An 18,727-nucleotide genomic window follows, 5' to 3' on the forward strand; every position below is an offset into this window, starting at 1 on the left:
GGTAGAGAGGCAGCTTGGGTGGGCGGCAGTTGTCCAGGCCGGCGCAGTCTGCGTCGAGGCGACGTGCTCTACACGACGGAGCGGCAAATCGCGTCTTCTCCAGCTCGCAGGCCGCTCGCTCTCCTCTCTCTATCCCTCGTTCTCTTCTCTGCCCGTTCTCCCTTGCCGGGTCTCGTTTAGCCGCTCCCCCTTCTCCTCCTGCAACCTCCTCTTTCCGTTCCTTCTCTCGTTCGTGGCCCCCCGTGCCCCCACAACGCCGCTGCCCCCCAGTATCCAAGCGCCGCCGAGACGTTGCTCCTCTTTCCTCGGCCCATTCATCCTTCTCGGTCCACCTTTCTGTCCTCCTTGCCCCTTCCTGAGCGCGCTCCGCAGCGCTCGCGCGGCCCACGGGGCCCGCGGGCCCGCGGCTACCTGGGCCGTGTTACGACGGCGGGGTTCCGGATACGCGCGTCGACTTCGTCAACGTAGTGTCGTGCGCGCGCTGTATACGCCGCTCGCAGCCGCGCGGAATTCCAGTGCCACGTCTCGGGTACTGGCGAGCGGTCGTGTCGGTCGGGTCGGGTCGATGGGTCGTTCCTGTAGTCTCTGTCTATCAGTTGGATCGCGCCGATCGTGCCGGCAGTGTGGTCGCGCCCAGCCACGCCGCCGTGGCTGCCCATCCTCGTCGACGTACCTGAGAGCGGTTCAGAGTAAACGGTGCGTCTCCTCCAGTGAATCCATCGATAACGGAGGCGCGCAGCTACGCGGCCATTCAGCGGAGAGGAGCTCGCGGGGGGGTGCAGGCTTCGCGTGTGACTGCTTGTCTTTCGACACGTGCGCGCCACCGTTGGGTGCCTCTCGTTCTTCTTCGGCCTCCCTATTGTTTGTTCGAGAGTTTTTGGTGGACGGATCGCAGAGGAAAACACGAGACATTCCGTGGCACCACCCTGTTCACTTCTACCTTCTGCCTCCTGGCTCCTGCTGTCTCTCTCGTCCCCTCCGTTCTTCGTTCCTGCTGTCTCTGTTCCGCGAACACGGCTGAACGCTTGCTCGCTCGCCCGTTCCCACTCGGCCGTCTCGATTCCCCCCTCCCATTAACGCGGCCGCGTTGTTGGTAAATCACGAAACGGCATATCGGGGAGTCGGAACTGTTAAGCGACCGATTCACTAAATCAGAGATACGTGTATCGATATTATCGGCTTCATTCAAGATCACCGACGATCCGAAAACTCGGGCGGGGAGTATTCTGCCTGGGAGAAAATTAGGGACAGTTCAGTGGATGGTTGCAGTGAGTGTGGCTGGTTTCCGACAAGGTCGCTCTGGGATTCCTGGGGTCTCTCGTGAAACGGAGGGTTTCAGAGGTTTATGAAAATTCGAAGAACAGTTGGCGCGAGTGTGGAAAAAATCTGAAGAGATTTCCCGGAATCTCGTGAATCGGGGTAATAGCGTAGGGGCTGAAATGTAGGAAAAGTTTAATCTTCTCTACAGGCGCGTCATTATACGCTGGAATATCAAGCTCTCGTTCCCAAATTTCGATTTTCTTACTACAAACGAGAACCATATGCCGCAAGCATCTTCCCTGAAGGTTCGCAAAGAGGGATACCTGAGAATTTTTCGGAAACGTTGAGTGAACGTCGATTTATTTAAATGTCAATTTGGGGGCGCGATCGCACAGTGCTCTAAAATTGTCAGAGTGTCGTTCTAGAGGTTAAAGCTGACGTACATCGGTCGGCCGAGGAGGAGAAGGAGCAGGAGGACGTGCTCGCGAGATCCGCGTAGACGGACGGCGGTTTCAGCAGCGAGTGAATAAGAAGAAAGTCGTTTTCATCGAATACGGGGATTGCGTAATAATTGCAGGCCTGCTGGGGCTCTATGACAAACCGGCTCCGCGGAGACACGCCGCGCACAATCACGTACGAGCGCCAGCCGCCTGTGTGGCGTGTGCCCGCCGCTTGCCCATGTACCTGGAATTTCTTAATTTGGTCCGATCGACCTATTCTCTGGCCCGAATCGGTCTCGCAGCCTGTGCCGTACCCTCGTCATCCTCCAAAAGCACACATCGAGTTCCAGTCTCTTTTATTTCCCCCTGGAAAATCGTGCTGCAAAAAGTGGCCTATACTTGGAAGTTCCCTCGGCAAGCTTTCTCAACGTTTCCACGCTGAACCTTTTCGACGCCCTCTTTATCGTCATCGTCATTACGTATTTACCCTACGCTGCAGCTTGTTCTCGTTTCCGGGTCATTCCACGCGAAGTCGGACACTTTTCGGAGTAACATTTCGGATTTTGGTGCAACTTGGATATGTTGTAGGCTTTAGGGGTATATAAACGTATCTCGAAGGATTTTTCGAAACGTCAAAAATTGTGGATCTTACAGCTCTTTGAAATATAGTGTTTACTATTTTTCCAAAAATTATAACTGTTGAACTAGTAAACTGATAAAAATGACCTATTGGGTGCCTACAGTGCAGATATAAGAATACGTAATAAAAATTATTTCACTTAATAAAAACGAATATTTGACTATTTATTTAGTAATTGTTCTAAACAAATGCAATTTTATAGTTGAAGGCATCTTTTTAAAAATTTGCAAAAATAGGAGGATAAAGCCCTGTTTTTCCTCTTTATGGACGTGTTTTGAAAAACGTGGACGTTTTAAAATTGGCCAAATGAAAATTAATTGAATGCAACGCTGCGTCAAATCACACCGGCTTAACTGGTCGCTCGGGCCGCGCGGTACTCGCAGCGGCCAAGCGGCTATACCTGCCACTTTTATATCGGGTATTAATGAGGACCGCTGCAAGGTTTAATATCGTTTATAGTTACTGGAAACTCAATCTCGGTCGATGGCACTTATTGTTTGAAACATTTAAAACAGTTGCCATTGTTCAATGGAAACCACGAGAAGGTGGTGAGTATTCTTCCATCGGGAGAGGATGGGATGAGATGGGATTATGTTAAAGGATAAATATTTTGTCGTATTTTTGAGCGTCTGTTGGAATACATGACCGGTTGTACAATAAAATTATAAAATTGCATTTGTTTAGAACAATTACTAAATAAATGGTCAAATATTCGTTTTTATTAAGTGAAATAATTTTTATTAGGTACTCTTATATCTGCACTGTAAGCACCCAGAAGGTCGTTTTTATCAGTTTACTAGTTCAACAGTTATAATTTTTGGAAAAATAGTAAACACTATATTTCAAACAGCTGTAACATCCACAATTTTTGACATCTCGAAAAATCCTTCGAGATACATTTATATACCCCTAAAGACTACAACATATCCAAGTTGCACCAAAATCCGAAATGTTACTCCCAAAAGTTTTCCGACTTCGCGTGGAATGACCCTTCCGTGATTCGTTCTCCTCTCGCACTCTTTCTGCTCGGTTAGTATATCGCCCCCACCTCTGTAACCGCGACCTCCGTCGCGTTCGTGCCGAAAGCCGTATTTGGTCGTCGCGTTAACAGGCCCGCGAAAGTGCAAGTAAGCTTGATCGCGGCACTCGTTCTCTCCGAGTGCTCCAGGCTCTCGCGCTATCGTCACTGGCACCCTTCCTCGAGCACGCCCTATTTTTTGCCCCTCTGGAAGCTCCCTAGCCCGGTGCCCACGACTCGCGTTACCTCGCCTTCGCGTACCTGGTTAACGATCGGTCCATTTGGACCGGGCCCCCAGCCGAAAGGTCGTCCTCAAGGACTCGCGAATTGGAAGACTCGCGCGGTGTTGTCGAGGGCGGGATCGATCGTGGTACCGTATCAAGTTCGAGGCTGCGGAGGAGCACGGCTGCTCGACGGTCTCGCCTCGAGGCGCGAAAGGTCGATCCGCGTAATCGATATTTGCCTCTAGAGTTACGCGAGCCTGTTGCCTAGAGAGCTGCAGGGATAGCGTTGCGTTGTATCGTAGGTCGAGCGTCGATGCGAGGCGAATCGACCCTGTCCAGGCCGTAACTGGGACGGACGGATGATCAAGGCGAACGCATGTGTAACGCAAGGTTTGGTGGATCGGGCGAGCGAAGCGAGCGCTTTTGCCGCGTGCTGCTCTCAAGGTTGACCGAGCCACACGGCCGGAGAGAGTCTTCTCGGCTTCCAAGAGCCCTCGAGAGTCCTCCGAGAGCCGACTATATGGACCCGTTATACTGCTATATGTACTGCCGTTGCCGCAAGAATGCCGCCGAGCCGGCCCCTCTGCATCTCGCGTACACGCGCTTCCTTCGCTTCCTCCTTCTTCCCCAGCTTTTGCTCGGCCGCTGCACGTACCCGGTCCTGCGATCCTTCGCGACGCGAATTCGGGAGAGCCTCGGTGTCCAATACAGTTTAGAGGAGTCGAATTGATTGGAGGGAGGTGGAAGGTCAAGGGAGTAGAAAGGATCGCGTGGCCGGATCCTTTTTAATTCATTAACGAGAGGAGTCCTGATTTAGACGCCGCGGAGCTTGGGGTTTCCGAGAACCTGAATGTTCCAACTTTTCCAGTGCACCTTACACGGCGGCAATCGGCCGTTCGGCACCTTTCTACGCGCGTCAGAAGGCCGCGTATCGTTCACCGGGAGAACGAAATGATCGTAGGTGTCGGAGGGTAGGTGGGTGGGAGAAAAAACACGTCGCGTTTCGACGTACAGTGATGTCATCCGCTCCGCTCCTATCTCCCGTATCGTTTTCCTCTTAAACACCTATCCGACGCCATCCACCTCTTTTCCTCCCACAGCTTGACCCCCGGGCACCTGGCGGCTGCCAGCAGGCGACGCTCCTCCGTTTATTCCATCATTCCCGCAAAATTTCAGACTTCGCCGGCGCGTTACGTGCTAGCACACCGGGGTACTTTCTCTCGAACTTTCTACACGGTCAGAAGGAGTTCGCCTAACACCGCGTGGCGCGTCACACGGGTTACTCTATTTTCTATTCGCATCTAATTCCGTCGGACCACGGAGGGGACCGGCCCGGAGTCGTCCAGTCGAGTCTGATTGCGATCACGAGCCCGGTCACGCGCTCTAGATCCCCGAAACCCCATGGATCAGCAGATCCACACCGTTCGCTGTCCCTCCACCTGAAGAAGAATGGTCCGCGAATAGCGTAGAGCGATAGGGTGTTAGGGCGATAGGGTTCGCCGACAGAGGACCAGCTGTCCGACCTGGTGATATATAATCTCGCCTAGGAATCGCGGGGAGGGGACCAGTAGCACTCGCCAAGAGGGAGAGAGGCGTTAGCCCGACCCGGGCGTGTTGTAATTGACGTAGTCGGTTTTCGCTCCGATTCAGAAGACGACACCCACATGGCATTGCTTCCATTACCATATGCGGAGATCCCGATGGTCTTCGGTTTCCCCGGGTGGCACCCGTGTCTCAGTCACCGCGCGTCTCGTGGACCGTCAGTTTGGTAGATGGTCGGCTCGCTGGTAAGCGCACTCGCGCGGCCACAGCCCGCTCGTTCGTTAGTACAATCGCTGGTTCGCTCGCGTGCTCCAGTCGGGTTCGTTTCGGTGGCCGGTTAGCAGCGACACACCGCTCCCCTGCGGTTTTAACGCGCGATAAGCGAATTAGTGGCCGGTATACGCCGCCTGGCTGGTTAGCCGAGGAGCCACGGAGTGCGCGCTTCGGCCCTCGCTTAGGGAAATTATCGTCCGTCTGCGCGGATATAGTTGGACCGGGGAGCGGAGAAAGGCGTCAGCGAGAGACCGATTGCCGTGTCTCGCGGGGCACTTTCGGCACCGGGAGGCCAAGTTGAGTGGTTACGTCTGCGACGTGCCGTGATAAATTTGGTCGTTGATTCGTTAAGCTTCGTTCGTCTGGAGCGGGCGAACGAACGGACAAAACCGGGGGGGAACGAAATTAGCCGTTCCTCCTCTCCTCTGCTTCTACCCGGTGTGTCCGCATTGTGTCCGTTCGCGGTGTCTCCCGCGGTACTTGCCGCCCCGATTCTCGCCCCGTCAGCATCTTCAGCGTAGGGGGGGGGGGGCGATGGTCCCTTCGTTTCGGAGCCTGCCCCTATCGCCTGTTTCTCTTCTATCCCGACAGTGCAACGTCGCGTCCAGTGTCAACGTGTCCGATCCAAAAAGAAACGAAAGTCGGGGAGGAGGAGGCGGAGAAATATCGCGCGGGAGCAACGACACTCGGAGCCAGAGGAAAAGTGTGATTAATCGAGGGACGAAACTGGCTCTCCCTGCTACCCTGAGAACCATACGCGAGACCTTTCGATAACTCGGCATCGACGCCCGGAAATTGATGGTCGATTATACTCCTCGCTGCCCAGTGCTTCGAAGAACGCGCGTGTCTGTTTCTCGCGAGTGATAGACTGAAACTTGGTGCGAGGCTAAAGGGCGCGCAGGAGGGGAACGTAGGGAAGTGTAGGCGAGAGGTTGACGCGGGCGGGTGGCGTGATGAACGGCGTGGAACGTCCCTTGCTCGCTGGCTGGTCTCGATAGAACCTAGAACAGCTTTTCACCGGCCGCCGAGATGTCCACTCAGGCTTATTACAAGGAGAGGCTGGGCTTCGACCCGGCCGACACCGTGGCGGAGCACCATCGCGAGCAACGGTCGCAGCACGGCTACGAGGAGTCGCTTTCCAAGTTCAAAGGTCAGAGCGAATACGGATTTCCGTGGACGATGACGGAACGGCGGGATAATTGCTGGGTGAACGGGGCCGCGGAACATCGTTCCGGCAGCTCGCAGGCTTTCTGGGGTTGCTGGGCGATGTTCATCGAGGCGCACGGTAGGTGAAGAGTTGGCATGCCGGTGCTCTGGACCTCGTCCAATACACCTTGACCCTCCTCTACCTTCGTCACACGGAACTTTCCTTCCGATCCTCCCCTCCCTCGTTTTCTAGTTTTCGTTTTTTCTTCTCTCTCTCTCTCTCTTTTTTTCTAGTGTTCACCTTGAACTCGCTTCAGCTTCATTCCCCTTGGCGACGACTCTATACGGTGGTTCCTCTTTGTCGAGGGAAAGTGGCGATAAGAAGGGGGTTCCAAGTGACTTGCACCGCGCGATAATAAGTCCCGAGCCAGCCACTTTGCGCGCTCGAATCTCGACGATTTCGAGGGTCTCGAAAGCCTCGAGTGTCGCGCCTGTCGCTCGGCGTATGACGAGTGGCCGGTGGAAAGTATTCCCAGCGCACACACGGGCACCCTTAGCGCGATAGTTGGTAACGGTACGCGTAGATAGGCGGGCTTGGAATTAGAATCGCGAGAGTACAGTACACGTGTGTTGTGCGCCGGGAATGTTTTCCATTGGGAACTCGTCGCGCGTCTCAGGGCTCGTTGAAATCCCTGCTGCTGCTTGGATTTTCGAGTACCCGAATCTTGAGCGTCCATGCAAGACAGCAAGAGCTCTCAGTACTTTGTCGCTTCTCTTTCATTAACTGTGCCCTCGGATGTTCAAATATCCAAGCTCCTCTCGAGCGAGCGAACCGATCCAAAGAGGAACCCCGTAGAACAGGCGTTTCGCAGAAAACGCGGCAGTTCGTATCGGTCACTAGAGCCACCGGGAGCGGAAGTAGCTTTTTAAGGTCGTTTACCTTTTGCCGTTTGACCCGCGAACGGTTCGCGGAAGTGGCCTCGGAAATAGCCGTGGCGAAATAGTTTCGCGATGCAGAGGAGTCCCAGAGACTCGAACGTCCGATACGAAGGCGATTCGACCACGCTTTTCCCGCGACTTGTAGTCCTTTTTTTTTTTTAACATCGACTAACTCTAGAGTACCTTTGTGTGTCTAATATCCCGAGACGGCGCAGGGCTTGGCCTGCCTTTAGAACGCGTCGAGTCGGTTTGCATTATACCTACACAAAGTTACGTAGCGGCTAGTGTCTCGTTCAGGAAACGAATTCGAAGAAGCAATTTCGGGTCGCCTCGAGCGTCATTCACGAATTATCTCGGCCACGAAGTTGTTAATCGCGGTCCGTACGCGGAATATTGCGCGTGCCCGTGATTTTTCTGTTCGTTTCAGCACGCTACTTCCTGTTTGGATGATCGCCGCGATACGCAACCGTGCCTTCCCTGCCAACCGGTCCCAGTTATCACACGCTCCGAAATATTCCCCATGTGTCAGAAGCCTCGTTGTCCCAATTTATCTCCATTGTGTGTGCGCCACAGTTTCGGCATGCCGCTCTTCCGAATCATGCCTTTCGATCGGGTCGGAATTCAGCTGGCCTGTGGTCGAGGCTAAATATCCTGTCGCCGTCGATTAGAATAAATGCGTCGCGTGTAGGGGAGAGGTGCTACAAAAGGGACACTTTTTTCTTTAGCGTCCATTTCTGACATTGTCATTTTAGCTACTTATTTAAAAAGCAAGTACATCTATAGAAAGCGTGTTTAATTTTCTTTGATGAAAGTATATTGCAAACTCATTAATTATAATAGAAAACAACAGTCTTCGATTTTCAAATAAGTGGGAATTGTCCCTTTTACGACTAGGTGGATTTAAATGGGACATTATAAGTCTTGAAAGGGACGCGTTAATAAAAATAAGCTTATTGAGTATTATAATTATAATTGTAAATCTAAATATTACAAAGCAAGGGAATCTATGAAAAAATGAACTCTGTACTATGTTTTTTAGTTACAAAGTAATATTTTCTATAAAATCGATGTCTTACAAACTAAATAAGTTCAACACAGGAATACCCACGAGTGGTAAATATAAGTACGCATATGAAAAGTATATAAAACACTTAAATAATACAATAGTTTAGAATTTAATTCTACTCAAATCAGATCAATTGTACTAAAATAGGTAGGTACGTTTTCATATTGCAGATTAAAGATTTTATTTTTCATATTATTTTTATTTTTTTTTTAATTCTTAAATTTGAAACAATACACCATCAACTGATAATTGACAATTTAAAACAATGTCATCTATGTATCCGATGATGCACTAATAACTTTACAGGAAAGTAAAACACACATAGTGTTCAACAGTACATGCCTATGAGACGGACAGCCATGAAACGGTCATTTAAGACTTGTTATGCTGTCCCATTTAACCTTTAGAGGGCCAGGCTGGCCACTATTGTAGTCATTGAAAATTTTAAATGTTTCTAATGGTTCTTGATATCGCTAATCACGATTCTAAGGTCAGAGTGTCGAAATTTTACACAGAAACAGTGTTGCCAACCTAAACAAGCCTAAATGAATAACAGCAGTTCCATTCATATATTATTCTTTCCTTTGGCGTTACCCAGAGCTAACGACGTAGACGTGGAAAGTTTTGTAGCTCTTTTTTTCAGGTTTTTGTGTTATTTTTTAATTTCTTTTTTAGTTTTTTGATTTTACTATTTATTATGCGAGCTGCATTCGTGCAACTCACTAATGCCCGTGCATTATACAAAATGAATAATGAATGTGTACATCTTTGTTGCGTTTTTTATCTGTTTGTTCATACTTCTCGTCCTTCCAAATGAAAAAAAAATAATGAATTTATATGTCGGAAATTCGAATTCACGGTATTGATTGTTTCGTATGGAAATCCTCAAAACAGGGTGTTTTGCACAATGCAGTGTCACATGTTTGGGCAGATGAGAAGTGGAGTCATTCGGATCAAGATTCAGTAAAGCCCTAAGCGCTTGTAAACGAAATGAACGAAAGAATACACGTTCGTTATTCATTTTGTATAATGCGCGGGCATCAGTGAGTTGCTAATGAGCAAACTAAAAAAAACTATCCAGAAATAACACAGAAAACCCCAAAAACCAAAAAAGAGCTACAAAACTTAACAAAGGAAAGAATAATATATGAATGTAACTTATTTATTTAGGCTTGTTCTGTTGCAAGAAATGACTGGACACTAGCGTTGACATAAACAGGAAAATAACTTGCATGCGTAATGCGTTCAGAATTTTTTCAATTCGATCGATTTGTCCCATTTAAAACCTGTCCCTTTTATAGCATCTCTCCCCTACTTAACCACGAGCCGGCCTTAATCCGAATCGCTATTGTAAATCCGAATCCTTCGCGAGACGCATCATTACGGAACGATGCAAATAGGTTTTGTCTTTCTTATCTCGTGACGTCCGCGCCGAGCATCGTTCCACGATATGACTGGACCTTTTGTCCCAGGCCCTGTCGAGCACGTACGCCGGACAGCGGGGTCCGACAGTTCACTCCAATTAGCCGGTCGTCTCAATTTCCAGTCGAGCTATTGACGATACGGCCTCCTAGACGTAGAAACGGATAATCGGTCGTAATTAATTGCCCCTCGGTGGAGAACGAGCGCCCACAGCTTGATTAATTTCGCGATGCAGTCGTGTCGTCGAACCAAGTACGGGTCGATGGATCCACCAGAGCGCTGCCCGCCTTTGTGCGTCACGTCCACTGTAAAGTTACCCAAATTACCAGAAGTTGCGCGTGGATCACGGGCAATAAACGGGTCAACTGTCGCAGCTGACTTTCTTCGCGGATAGGTGGGTTCAGGTGGCAGGTATCCGGGTATCATCGACGGGGAACGCATCGGCAATTATAGCCGTCGACCGATAGTCGAAAGTTTTAGTGCACGTTCGCTTGTTTGCCTGCCAGATCCGCTGCTCTTTTCCTACCTGACTGCTTACGTATCAACACCCGTTCTACCTACCTGCCTGCCTACCTTCCTACCTACCTATCTACCTACCTACCTACCTACCTACCTTACTACCTTACTTAACTACCTATCCCGAGCCACCTACACATCCGTCTGTCCGTCCGTCTGTTCGGCTGCTTGGCTGCTTGCTGTCTGATGCCTGTTTGCCTGCGTGGGCGATCGGTGGAAATGCAGATCGACGGTTTAATTAGCCTATGATGCGGAAACCGATGAGAACCGTGCGCACATTTGGCGGGGGTAGAATGCGCCCTATAGACGTTCACGTTCTCTACCTGTTCGTTGCAGGAGTCCCCTAAGATCACCACCGATTAACCGAACGCTGCCTTTCTGTGATTACAGACGAACGAGACGCGATCCAGAAGAAAACATTTACCAAATGGGTGAACAAGCATCTGAAGAAGGTAAGCCAGTGGAGAACGGTAGTATCTGGCGTTGTACAGACGGTGGGACGGTCGATAGGCGCGGATGATTCAGTAATTGCAGGATAACGATGCCCATCCCATTAGGGCGAGGGGTGTTCCACGAGTTTACGCGATCAGGCGGTTCCTAGAAGGCTAGCCCTTCCTTCCAACTATCGAGCGATCCTAATTTTAGAGCGACCTTAGCGGGAGGCCACGGCTGGCCGAGCCGCGGCGAGAGTATCGGAACACCTGATAGGTGAGCATGCGAGAGCAGCGACGCGAGACAACCAGCTGTTTCGCAACCGCACACACGTAAACCGACCGAGGGGGACCTTCCTCGCCTTGCACCCATCTGTCCATGTAGGCCGTGTGCGTGGGCCGAGCAACACTCCCTTCCAGGAGGGTATTACGCGCGGTATCACGCGCGCGGCTATAGAAGGCAACGCGGCGAGGAAACCGAGTGGGTGAAATCGAGAAAATCATTGCGATCGATAGCGGGCTCGATCCTTAACGAGCTCTCCCCTCGCCGCCCCGGGCCCCACCCTCTACATTCTCACCCTTTCGAATCAACCCCCCGGTGTGGATTACCTCGCTGAACCGAACCTTCCAGTAATTTGGAGCGTCCCGTGTTTATGGTCTTCGCAGCTGTGTTTCGTAGGCACATAGGGTAATTATGGGAGAGTTGCCGCGACTCGCGCAAAGTTGTCACCGCGTTTAAATTTGCAATGGAAACTTTATCCAAGGATACATATTATTAGCTGAACATTTATTAGCCTTAAAAAATTAAAACCCAAAGCATCCTTTTGTTTGAAACACTTTTAATATCTGAAATGCCTATCGAAAGTGCGCTGTCTCTCCCAGTGCGGCATCTCTCCGATAACACTATAGTTTACAGCCATTTCGCGCAGCAGATGTCACTAGTTTTTTCTTACGTGAAATAGCCCGCTGATTCTGAAAATATGGTCCAAGAATTTTCTATGGATAAGTTTTCAAGATATCAACAAGGTGAACTTTTTACCTGTCTGTCAAAAAGGTGGTCCCACTTAATTGCGAATATCTCGTGTCGCGAATGTCCGATCTAGTCGAAAATTATATCAAATTAAAGGGACCACCACCTTTTTGACAGAGCGGTAAAAAGTTCACCTGTCGATATCTCGAAAACGTATCCATCGAATTTTGTTTCGACCTCATTTTCGGAATCAGCGGACCATTTTACGTACGAAAAAAAATAGCGGCGTCTGCTGCGCAATTTTTTTTATTTAATTTTGCAAACCAGTGTAATTACCCTACTCGAACTTGTTTCGAGGTTTTCAAGCATCTCTCACAGGAGATGCACAGCTCGAGACAGTGTCGGAGGCTGGTTATCCAGGGTGTTGGTTTTCTTTTAAGAGCGGCTCCCTTTCTCGACGTTAACGTTTCTCCTTTCAGCGGTCGATCGGCGAGATACGGAGCCGCGATCCTCGAACAAGCACCGCCACTGTTCATCGTCGTCGGGCGCGCGTTCCTCGAGCGAGCACGTGACCGTAAAAACGACCCCGTCGCCGCCGCGTGTATCTATTCCGACGCCTCGCGTTCAGGCAACGATGCGGGCGATGCCAATACCGATTTCTCGACGGTGACGAAACGGCGACCGCGGGCCACGTCGGCGACGAGCGACGCCGACGACACGGCACGCGACCGCGAACAATTCTCGCAACTCGAGACACGTTAGCCTTGATCCCGCGTGTCGCTTGTCTTCGTTCTGTCGCCTCCCCGTCCCTCTCGCCCCGTCGATGACGCAGGTCCACCTTCCGTTTTCGGAGGATGAAAAACGGCGACCATACGCGGACGTTCGCCCCGCGAGATGGAGAAGCATAGCGAGCAGCATCCACAGCCATTGAACGATCGAGCCGGGCAGGCGTGCATTCCTCGGATCGCTTTCTCGTTACGTCGCCCGCGTGTGTGCAAAAGCCTAGGGGAGGAGAAAGGAGAGGCAAGGTTGAAGAAGCTGCTGGTAAGCGGCGAGTGTAACTCGAATGGTATTTCGAGGGGTATCGAGGCTCATTTTCTTCCTTTCGTTAGTCGGCGCCTGTCGAGCCCGGCATTACTCACCCCTCGCTCGCTTCTCTCGTCTTTAAACAGTCTATAGATCGGCCCCGGTGTCGATAGACCGCCACCCTCTTTCCAGAAGGGAGAGACAGAGAGAGAGAGGGAGAGATTTGTTTCTCCATGCGCACAGCACACACACACATACACACACGCGTGGTGGACGAGTGGCCAGCTCGAATCGACCGACTTCTCTTCGTCGTTCTGCAATGGATTCCAGGGTAATACGGCGAAACGGTACTGCGTGTTTGCGCGTCGATCGGCACTGGTTCTCGTCGGCTGCCTACCTGCTCGATTCCGCGCGCGCGAGCGAGCGCCCACCTTTTCCTCTCGTCACTCTGACCTTATTCGGAAACGTTCTCCAGCGGACGACGTTCCCGATTTACCACCTCTCGCGGCCCGTTAAGTAGGCGGGCAAGTAGGCAGCCGGCTCTGTGTGTCAGTCAGTCAGTCAGCTAGGCAGATGTTGCATAGATGGTAGGGAAAAAAACTGGCTGGCGATCAGCTCGAGAGAGTGCAGGACGTTGGGCATGACGCATCGCGTCGCCATTGCGTAACGTCTCCAGCCAGGAAATGGGTCCGCTGAAGTAACTTCTGCGTTCGTGGATTCCGATCTAGTGAATAAACGGGCCCTGCCCAGCATTCTTTCATACTTGTACACGTCACTTTTCGGAGTACCCGCGTTGTTGTCCGACGTTCACTTACCCTTTCGGGTTTCGGGGGTGCTCGGTAATTTTCGGGGATCGTTCAAGCTGTTCGTTTAGAAGTAGCGATAAGGTGGCTTCCTTAAATTACGTAAGAATTTTTTTCTGGGGGACGGGAGTCGTGAATTTCTTACCTCTTTTTTTGCGGGAGAGAACAGGTAGCACCTTAGGTAATATTCCGTCATCTAATTTTCAATAGATACAAATTCTATCATTAATGTTCCAGATATTGGAGATTGGTCATTAAATAAATGAGCCTTTTAGTTTTATATTTTAGTTTTATTTAACGGCTAGGAAAGACTGTCTTTCTATGACGGTATACCGAACAGAAGTGTTGCCAGAAACAAAAAGACGCTCTGCACACGTATCATTATCTTTTACTATATTCAGGTTTCCCTGAATGTTGAATCATTTTTGCCTTTTAATAATTATAATAATCCAACACCAGGAAACTAATTTTCGTTCAAATTTCCCGACACGGAGTTAAAAGAACTTTAATAACTGAAAAATGCAACGTAAAAAGATGGGGTAAGAAATCGCCAAAATTACCCTTTCGTAATTTAAGAACAGCTCCTAAGTGTGGCGCAAGATTGAATTGCTAGATGTGCGATTGAGATAGTAGACGTAAATAGTGGAGTTACGCGGACGTAAGAGGAACAGATAAAATCCCACGAGTCATCACTAATCTATCAGCGGCTACATCGTTGACGCATCCTCGGCTGCAGGAATCTTTAAGCTGAACTCGTTCTTCTATGCATTCACGCAAAGTACACGCTATTAGTATAATCGAGAGTTTGAACGAGCGACAATGTTGTTCGCGCCACTAATTGCGCCATTAAACGTCACGCGATCTCCGTAGACTTAATTGCGCGTTCGTATTTCACGCGAGTATTCCGCGGAATATTTCCAAGCGTACCCAACACCACGAGTGAAAGAACGAGCGTAGAATCCTCGAGGAGAGTCATAAACAAACGCTTGGATCCACCCTTCCCATCCACGGAATAAAAGTATCAGCCTGATCCATATCCTAATCAATTCCCAACGCTCTAGATATTTCGACGCTATCGGGGAAAGCCTTCGACCCCGTTCGAATTTCCGGCGGGCATTCACCGGCAGAGGTGTTCGTTTCCCCCGATGTATCGATCGCGCGCCTATCGACCGTGCGCGCGCGCGTTTTTGTCATACTCGATTTCGATCCGGTAATCATCGGTCGTTGTCCCGAGACGGCGGCGCTGAAAAACGCACACCGTGACGCGGGCATTCGATCTCTGTTTCTGCTCATCCCTGTTTTTACTTTCGTTTTACTCTCGCGCCCCGGAATAGTTCGAAAGCAACGACTCCGGCCGTGACGACGTAACTCTGCGCTCGCGACAACGCACCGATTCTTTCACCCCGAGGATCGTGTCGTAATCGCACGCGCCGGCAGAGACACGGTGGAATTCGTGAATTGGGTATTTAAAGGAACGGTAAGACCGAAGGTGGCAGGCATTGTGATCCCAGAATGGGGATAACAGAGGCGGAATGAGAGGCGTAGATATAGGTACACGCTCCGTACGATTCTAAGTCAGCCTGTCCTCCTTTTCCTACGGTGTTTCTCAATGTCCTTGTCCCCGGCGCACGAACTTGTTTACTTTTGACGCGCGAATGTGTTCGACCCACTGCCCTATTTCGCGAGCAGCGACCTACATGCTTGGCCAGCGGAATCGGGGAGGTGGGTCAGCTCGGTGAGACGCGTTCACGTGAACACGTGGGACAAGGACGTCGAAAAAAAAAAATAAATAAGTAACGTGGGAAAATAAACATCGCGAGCCTCGTGCGCGGGCGTGAGGCGGTATCTATCTCGCTTCCCATTCACGTCCCGTTAGTCCCAAGTGGAGCGCCTTAAACGACTCTCTCGGAGTCTTCCTGCCCCGATTTGACTACTCACTCTGCGAATGTGTCTCTCACCACCGATGTATTTATTAATCGTGCGCTGTAACTCTTCTCTTTTCCCATCCTGCCTGCCGCAGCACTGGAAGTACGTGAAGGTATGAATCCAGGAGCGTTCCTTCCAAACGAGTTTGCTTAATCAGGACGAGTGGTTCGAGTACTGTATAGTGACTTATAATTGGGACTGATTAGCTATGCCGAAAGCTACCAATGATCTGACACTGAGTAAATTCAGTTCGGAGATTTTAATCGTTAAAGAGGAGGAGTAGCTTTAATAATTCTATTGGGTATACTTTACTTCTTCTTATTGTTTTGCAACGTTTTTTACTGGGCTATTTAACTGTGAGTAGTAGAATAAAATTAATATTATTTTAAATTTTCTAGGGTTAGTAATATTTTGCAAAATAAAGATCACAAAATGATGCGACTTCGTACTGCGTTTAACTATTTTTTTTTGTTATCATTTTGAGGGTTGGTATCTTTCTGTATAACTAGGACCAACTGCAAGTCGGCGGTTCGAAAGGTGGTGGATCTCGGGGAAATTTAGGCGACGAGGAAAGGAATGAGAGTTGTTTATTTAATTCGTCTTCGATCAGTTGAGTTCATCGAAGCGCGATACTCGTGCGCGACGAAGAATCAGAAACATGCAAATTAATCGCGAAGGGGAAATTCCACGTCGGTACCACTCGTCCGTGCGACCGGAGGTAGCGGTGGCTCCGAATTCCCGTCAGAACTTCGGCCCGGTAATCGCGATTTCGTGCCCCCGCTATACGCGGGAAACTACCGCTACCTACGGTCGTACCGCGGAAAGGCACGCGGAATATTGTGATCCGCAGCCTGCTCCTTTTTCAATCGATGTTTTTTTCAGACTTACACGTGCCTGCACGTGTGCGTCCTTGTGAACAACCAGCCATGCTGTTCCCCCACTGTAAGTCCACGGCAGGTGTCGTCAACGACCCGTCGCCGACGTTAGAAGGCATTTTCGCATGCACCGGCAAACACTGTGCCTCGTTTTGTCCATCCAATGACCATTCCTCCAAGTAATACCCTTTTCGAGCCTCCCCTTCTTTCCTCCGTCTCTTTCCATGAACTCGTGAGCAACGGTATTCCCGCGAAGCGGCTCGAGCTGACGCGTAAACGCGCAATGATCGCTGAGGCCGCGAACAATCGGCTCGCACGTCGATTCGCGCTTATCAAACGGCAAAAGGAGACTTTAACCGGGAGTTCCGGGGCCAAAGATTGCTGCGTTCGCGCGTCTCGCGAGCTATATCTTCGCGGGGCACGCGATTATCACCGTCCAAATCCTTCCAGCGGTCCCCACTTATCACTTATTTATCTACTATCCGTCCGTCCGCCTTTCTCTCTCTGTGTGTGTGTGTATATTTGCACGTTCAACGTTCGTAGAACCGATGTTTCTTTACCTTGCTCGTTGCCTGTTCACGGTCCGTCTGTTTGATCGTCCGACACCTTAAGCTTGACGTCCCATTACTCCCTTTTCCCTAATTGATTTAGATGCTCGTCGTTCACTTTCAGTCGAGAGTCGTCTATAGCCGTTAGCCTCGGTCGATCGGGAGCTCTGATCCGTGAAATCGTTGTTACAGGCCACCAGACATGTCGGAGATCTGTTCGAAGACCTGCGGGACGGGCACAACCTCATTTCCTTGCTCGAGGTCCTCTCAGGCGAGCATCTCGTAAGTCTCGGATTTTCCCCTGCTCAATTCTGATGATGCACGCGATGGATCGACTTGGCGGCGCTTCGCTGGAACCCTCGGCTGGCCGGGGTGAAACTGCTAGTTACGTAATCGACAGGGTGGGGCCGACTTGACCCCGATTAAAAAATAGTGGGTGGAATGCGCGTTCGATCCGCAGCGGATGAGTCGGATCCGCGACGTGTTACGGAATCGTGACGGGAATGGGAAGCAGATTACCAGCAGCCTGCCGATGATAAATATTTATCAATTCGGGAAGGTCTCGATGCTTCTATCGCGGAACAATGTCCAGCGCGTTTAATTGTCGATCCACGCTCGATTATCAGTGTCCCAGAGACCCACATCCGAGGGTTTAACACCGGAATCGCTGTTCAATCTATAATGGCAATTAATCGATGCTCTTTTGCAGCCGCGGGAAAGGGGACGGATGCGTTTCCACATGCTGCAGAACGTGCAAATGGCCCTTGATTTTCTCCGCTACAAGAAGATCAAGCTCGTGAATATCCGCGCGGAGGATATCGTCGATGGAAACCCGAAGCTAACGCTTGGACTGATATGGACCATCATACTGCACTTCCAGGTGAGAGGCAAACGTTTAAACACCCACCAGCGATCCTCTGCCTCTTCTTCTGCGACTTTGACTTAGCTAGAAACGATCGCACATCTACCTCGACAGACCTGGTTCGCCTTTCGAGTAGTTTTGGTTCTGGTTAGCTTCGATCGCCTACGGTCGGTACCGCGCTAGACCTTCCCGCGAGCGATACCGATCGAAAGAGTTTCCCTTCCGCGAAATTCCGCGAGGGGAAAAAGCTGCGGCTGTAATCATCGCGCAGGAATCCCCCGACCAATTTCGATTTCTCTCCCCGCCCTCCGTGCCGAGCGTCGAAACTGGCCGCAAAAACCATCGAATCGAGGGATCGATCGCCGCGAGTGCAACCGCGTTACGCGAGTCGCCGCACAAAGGGAGACAGTGTTCCTCGTATCGATGCACGATTGCCCGGACACGCGCTCTTCAGCCTCTAACCCGCGCGTCCACTGCGTGAAACGGACGTAGAACGGACCCAAGATCCCCTAGTACGGAGTGTCCGAAAATCGTGGGTCCAGCCGGAGGCGCGGAGACGCCTCGAGTCGAAAGGAATGGGAAAATCCTCTGCTGGGTGTCTTTCCGAACTGTGCGAGGACCTTTTCAGCTTCTGAATGGTAGGTGACGTAGTTGCGGACGGTAGGATTGACAAGAGGGTGGTTTCAGGCGAGAGACTTTTGTGCTTCACGAGTGACATGAGTCAGAAAAGTCTGTCCGAAAATAGTGCCATTGTTCGAGCTCCTTACGGAGATTCGTCAGACTACGAAGCAGCAGAGGAC

At 50.6% G+C, this 18,727-nt stretch overlaps 2 protein-coding genes across 32 annotated transcripts in view; one reads left to right on the forward strand and one right to left on the reverse strand.

Annotated features, from left to right (window-relative positions):
- Positions 1–18,727, reverse strand: part of LOC143371145 (venom serine protease 34) — a 36,510-nt gene that overhangs the window by 17,556 nt on the left and 227 nt on the right. The gene's annotated exons all lie outside the window — the stretch shown is intronic.
- Positions 1–18,727, forward strand: part of Shot (dystonin-like protein short stop) — a 78,591-nt gene that overhangs the window by 10,197 nt on the left and 49,667 nt on the right. For 6 of the 31 annotated variants that reach the window (XM_076816045.1, XM_076816046.1, XM_076816052.1 and 3 more), the window contains exons 1-6: positions 6,004–6,682; positions 10,877–10,938; positions 15,737–15,754; positions 16,525–16,584; positions 17,258–17,347; positions 17,775–17,945. In XM_076816045.1, the coding sequence (XP_076672160.1) occupies positions 6,427–6,682; positions 10,877–10,938; positions 15,737–15,754; positions 16,525–16,584; positions 17,258–17,347; positions 17,775–17,945 (657 nt within the window). In that variant the 5' untranslated portion in view covers positions 6,004–6,426. Of the gene's footprint in view, positions 1–556; positions 697–5,988; positions 6,683–10,876; positions 10,939–15,736; positions 15,755–16,524; positions 16,585–17,257; positions 17,348–17,774; positions 17,946–18,727 lie in introns of those variants that run through there. The other 25 variants (XM_076816050.1, XM_076816059.1, XM_076816068.1 and 22 more) reach the window with 15 other exon arrangements.

Source organism: Andrena cerasifolii, chromosome 7, assembly GCF_050908995.1.
Source record: "Andrena cerasifolii isolate SP2316 chromosome 7, iyAndCera1_principal, whole genome shotgun sequence".
NCBI classification, from domain to species: Eukaryota; Metazoa; Arthropoda; class Insecta; order Hymenoptera; family Andrenidae; genus Andrena; species Andrena cerasifolii.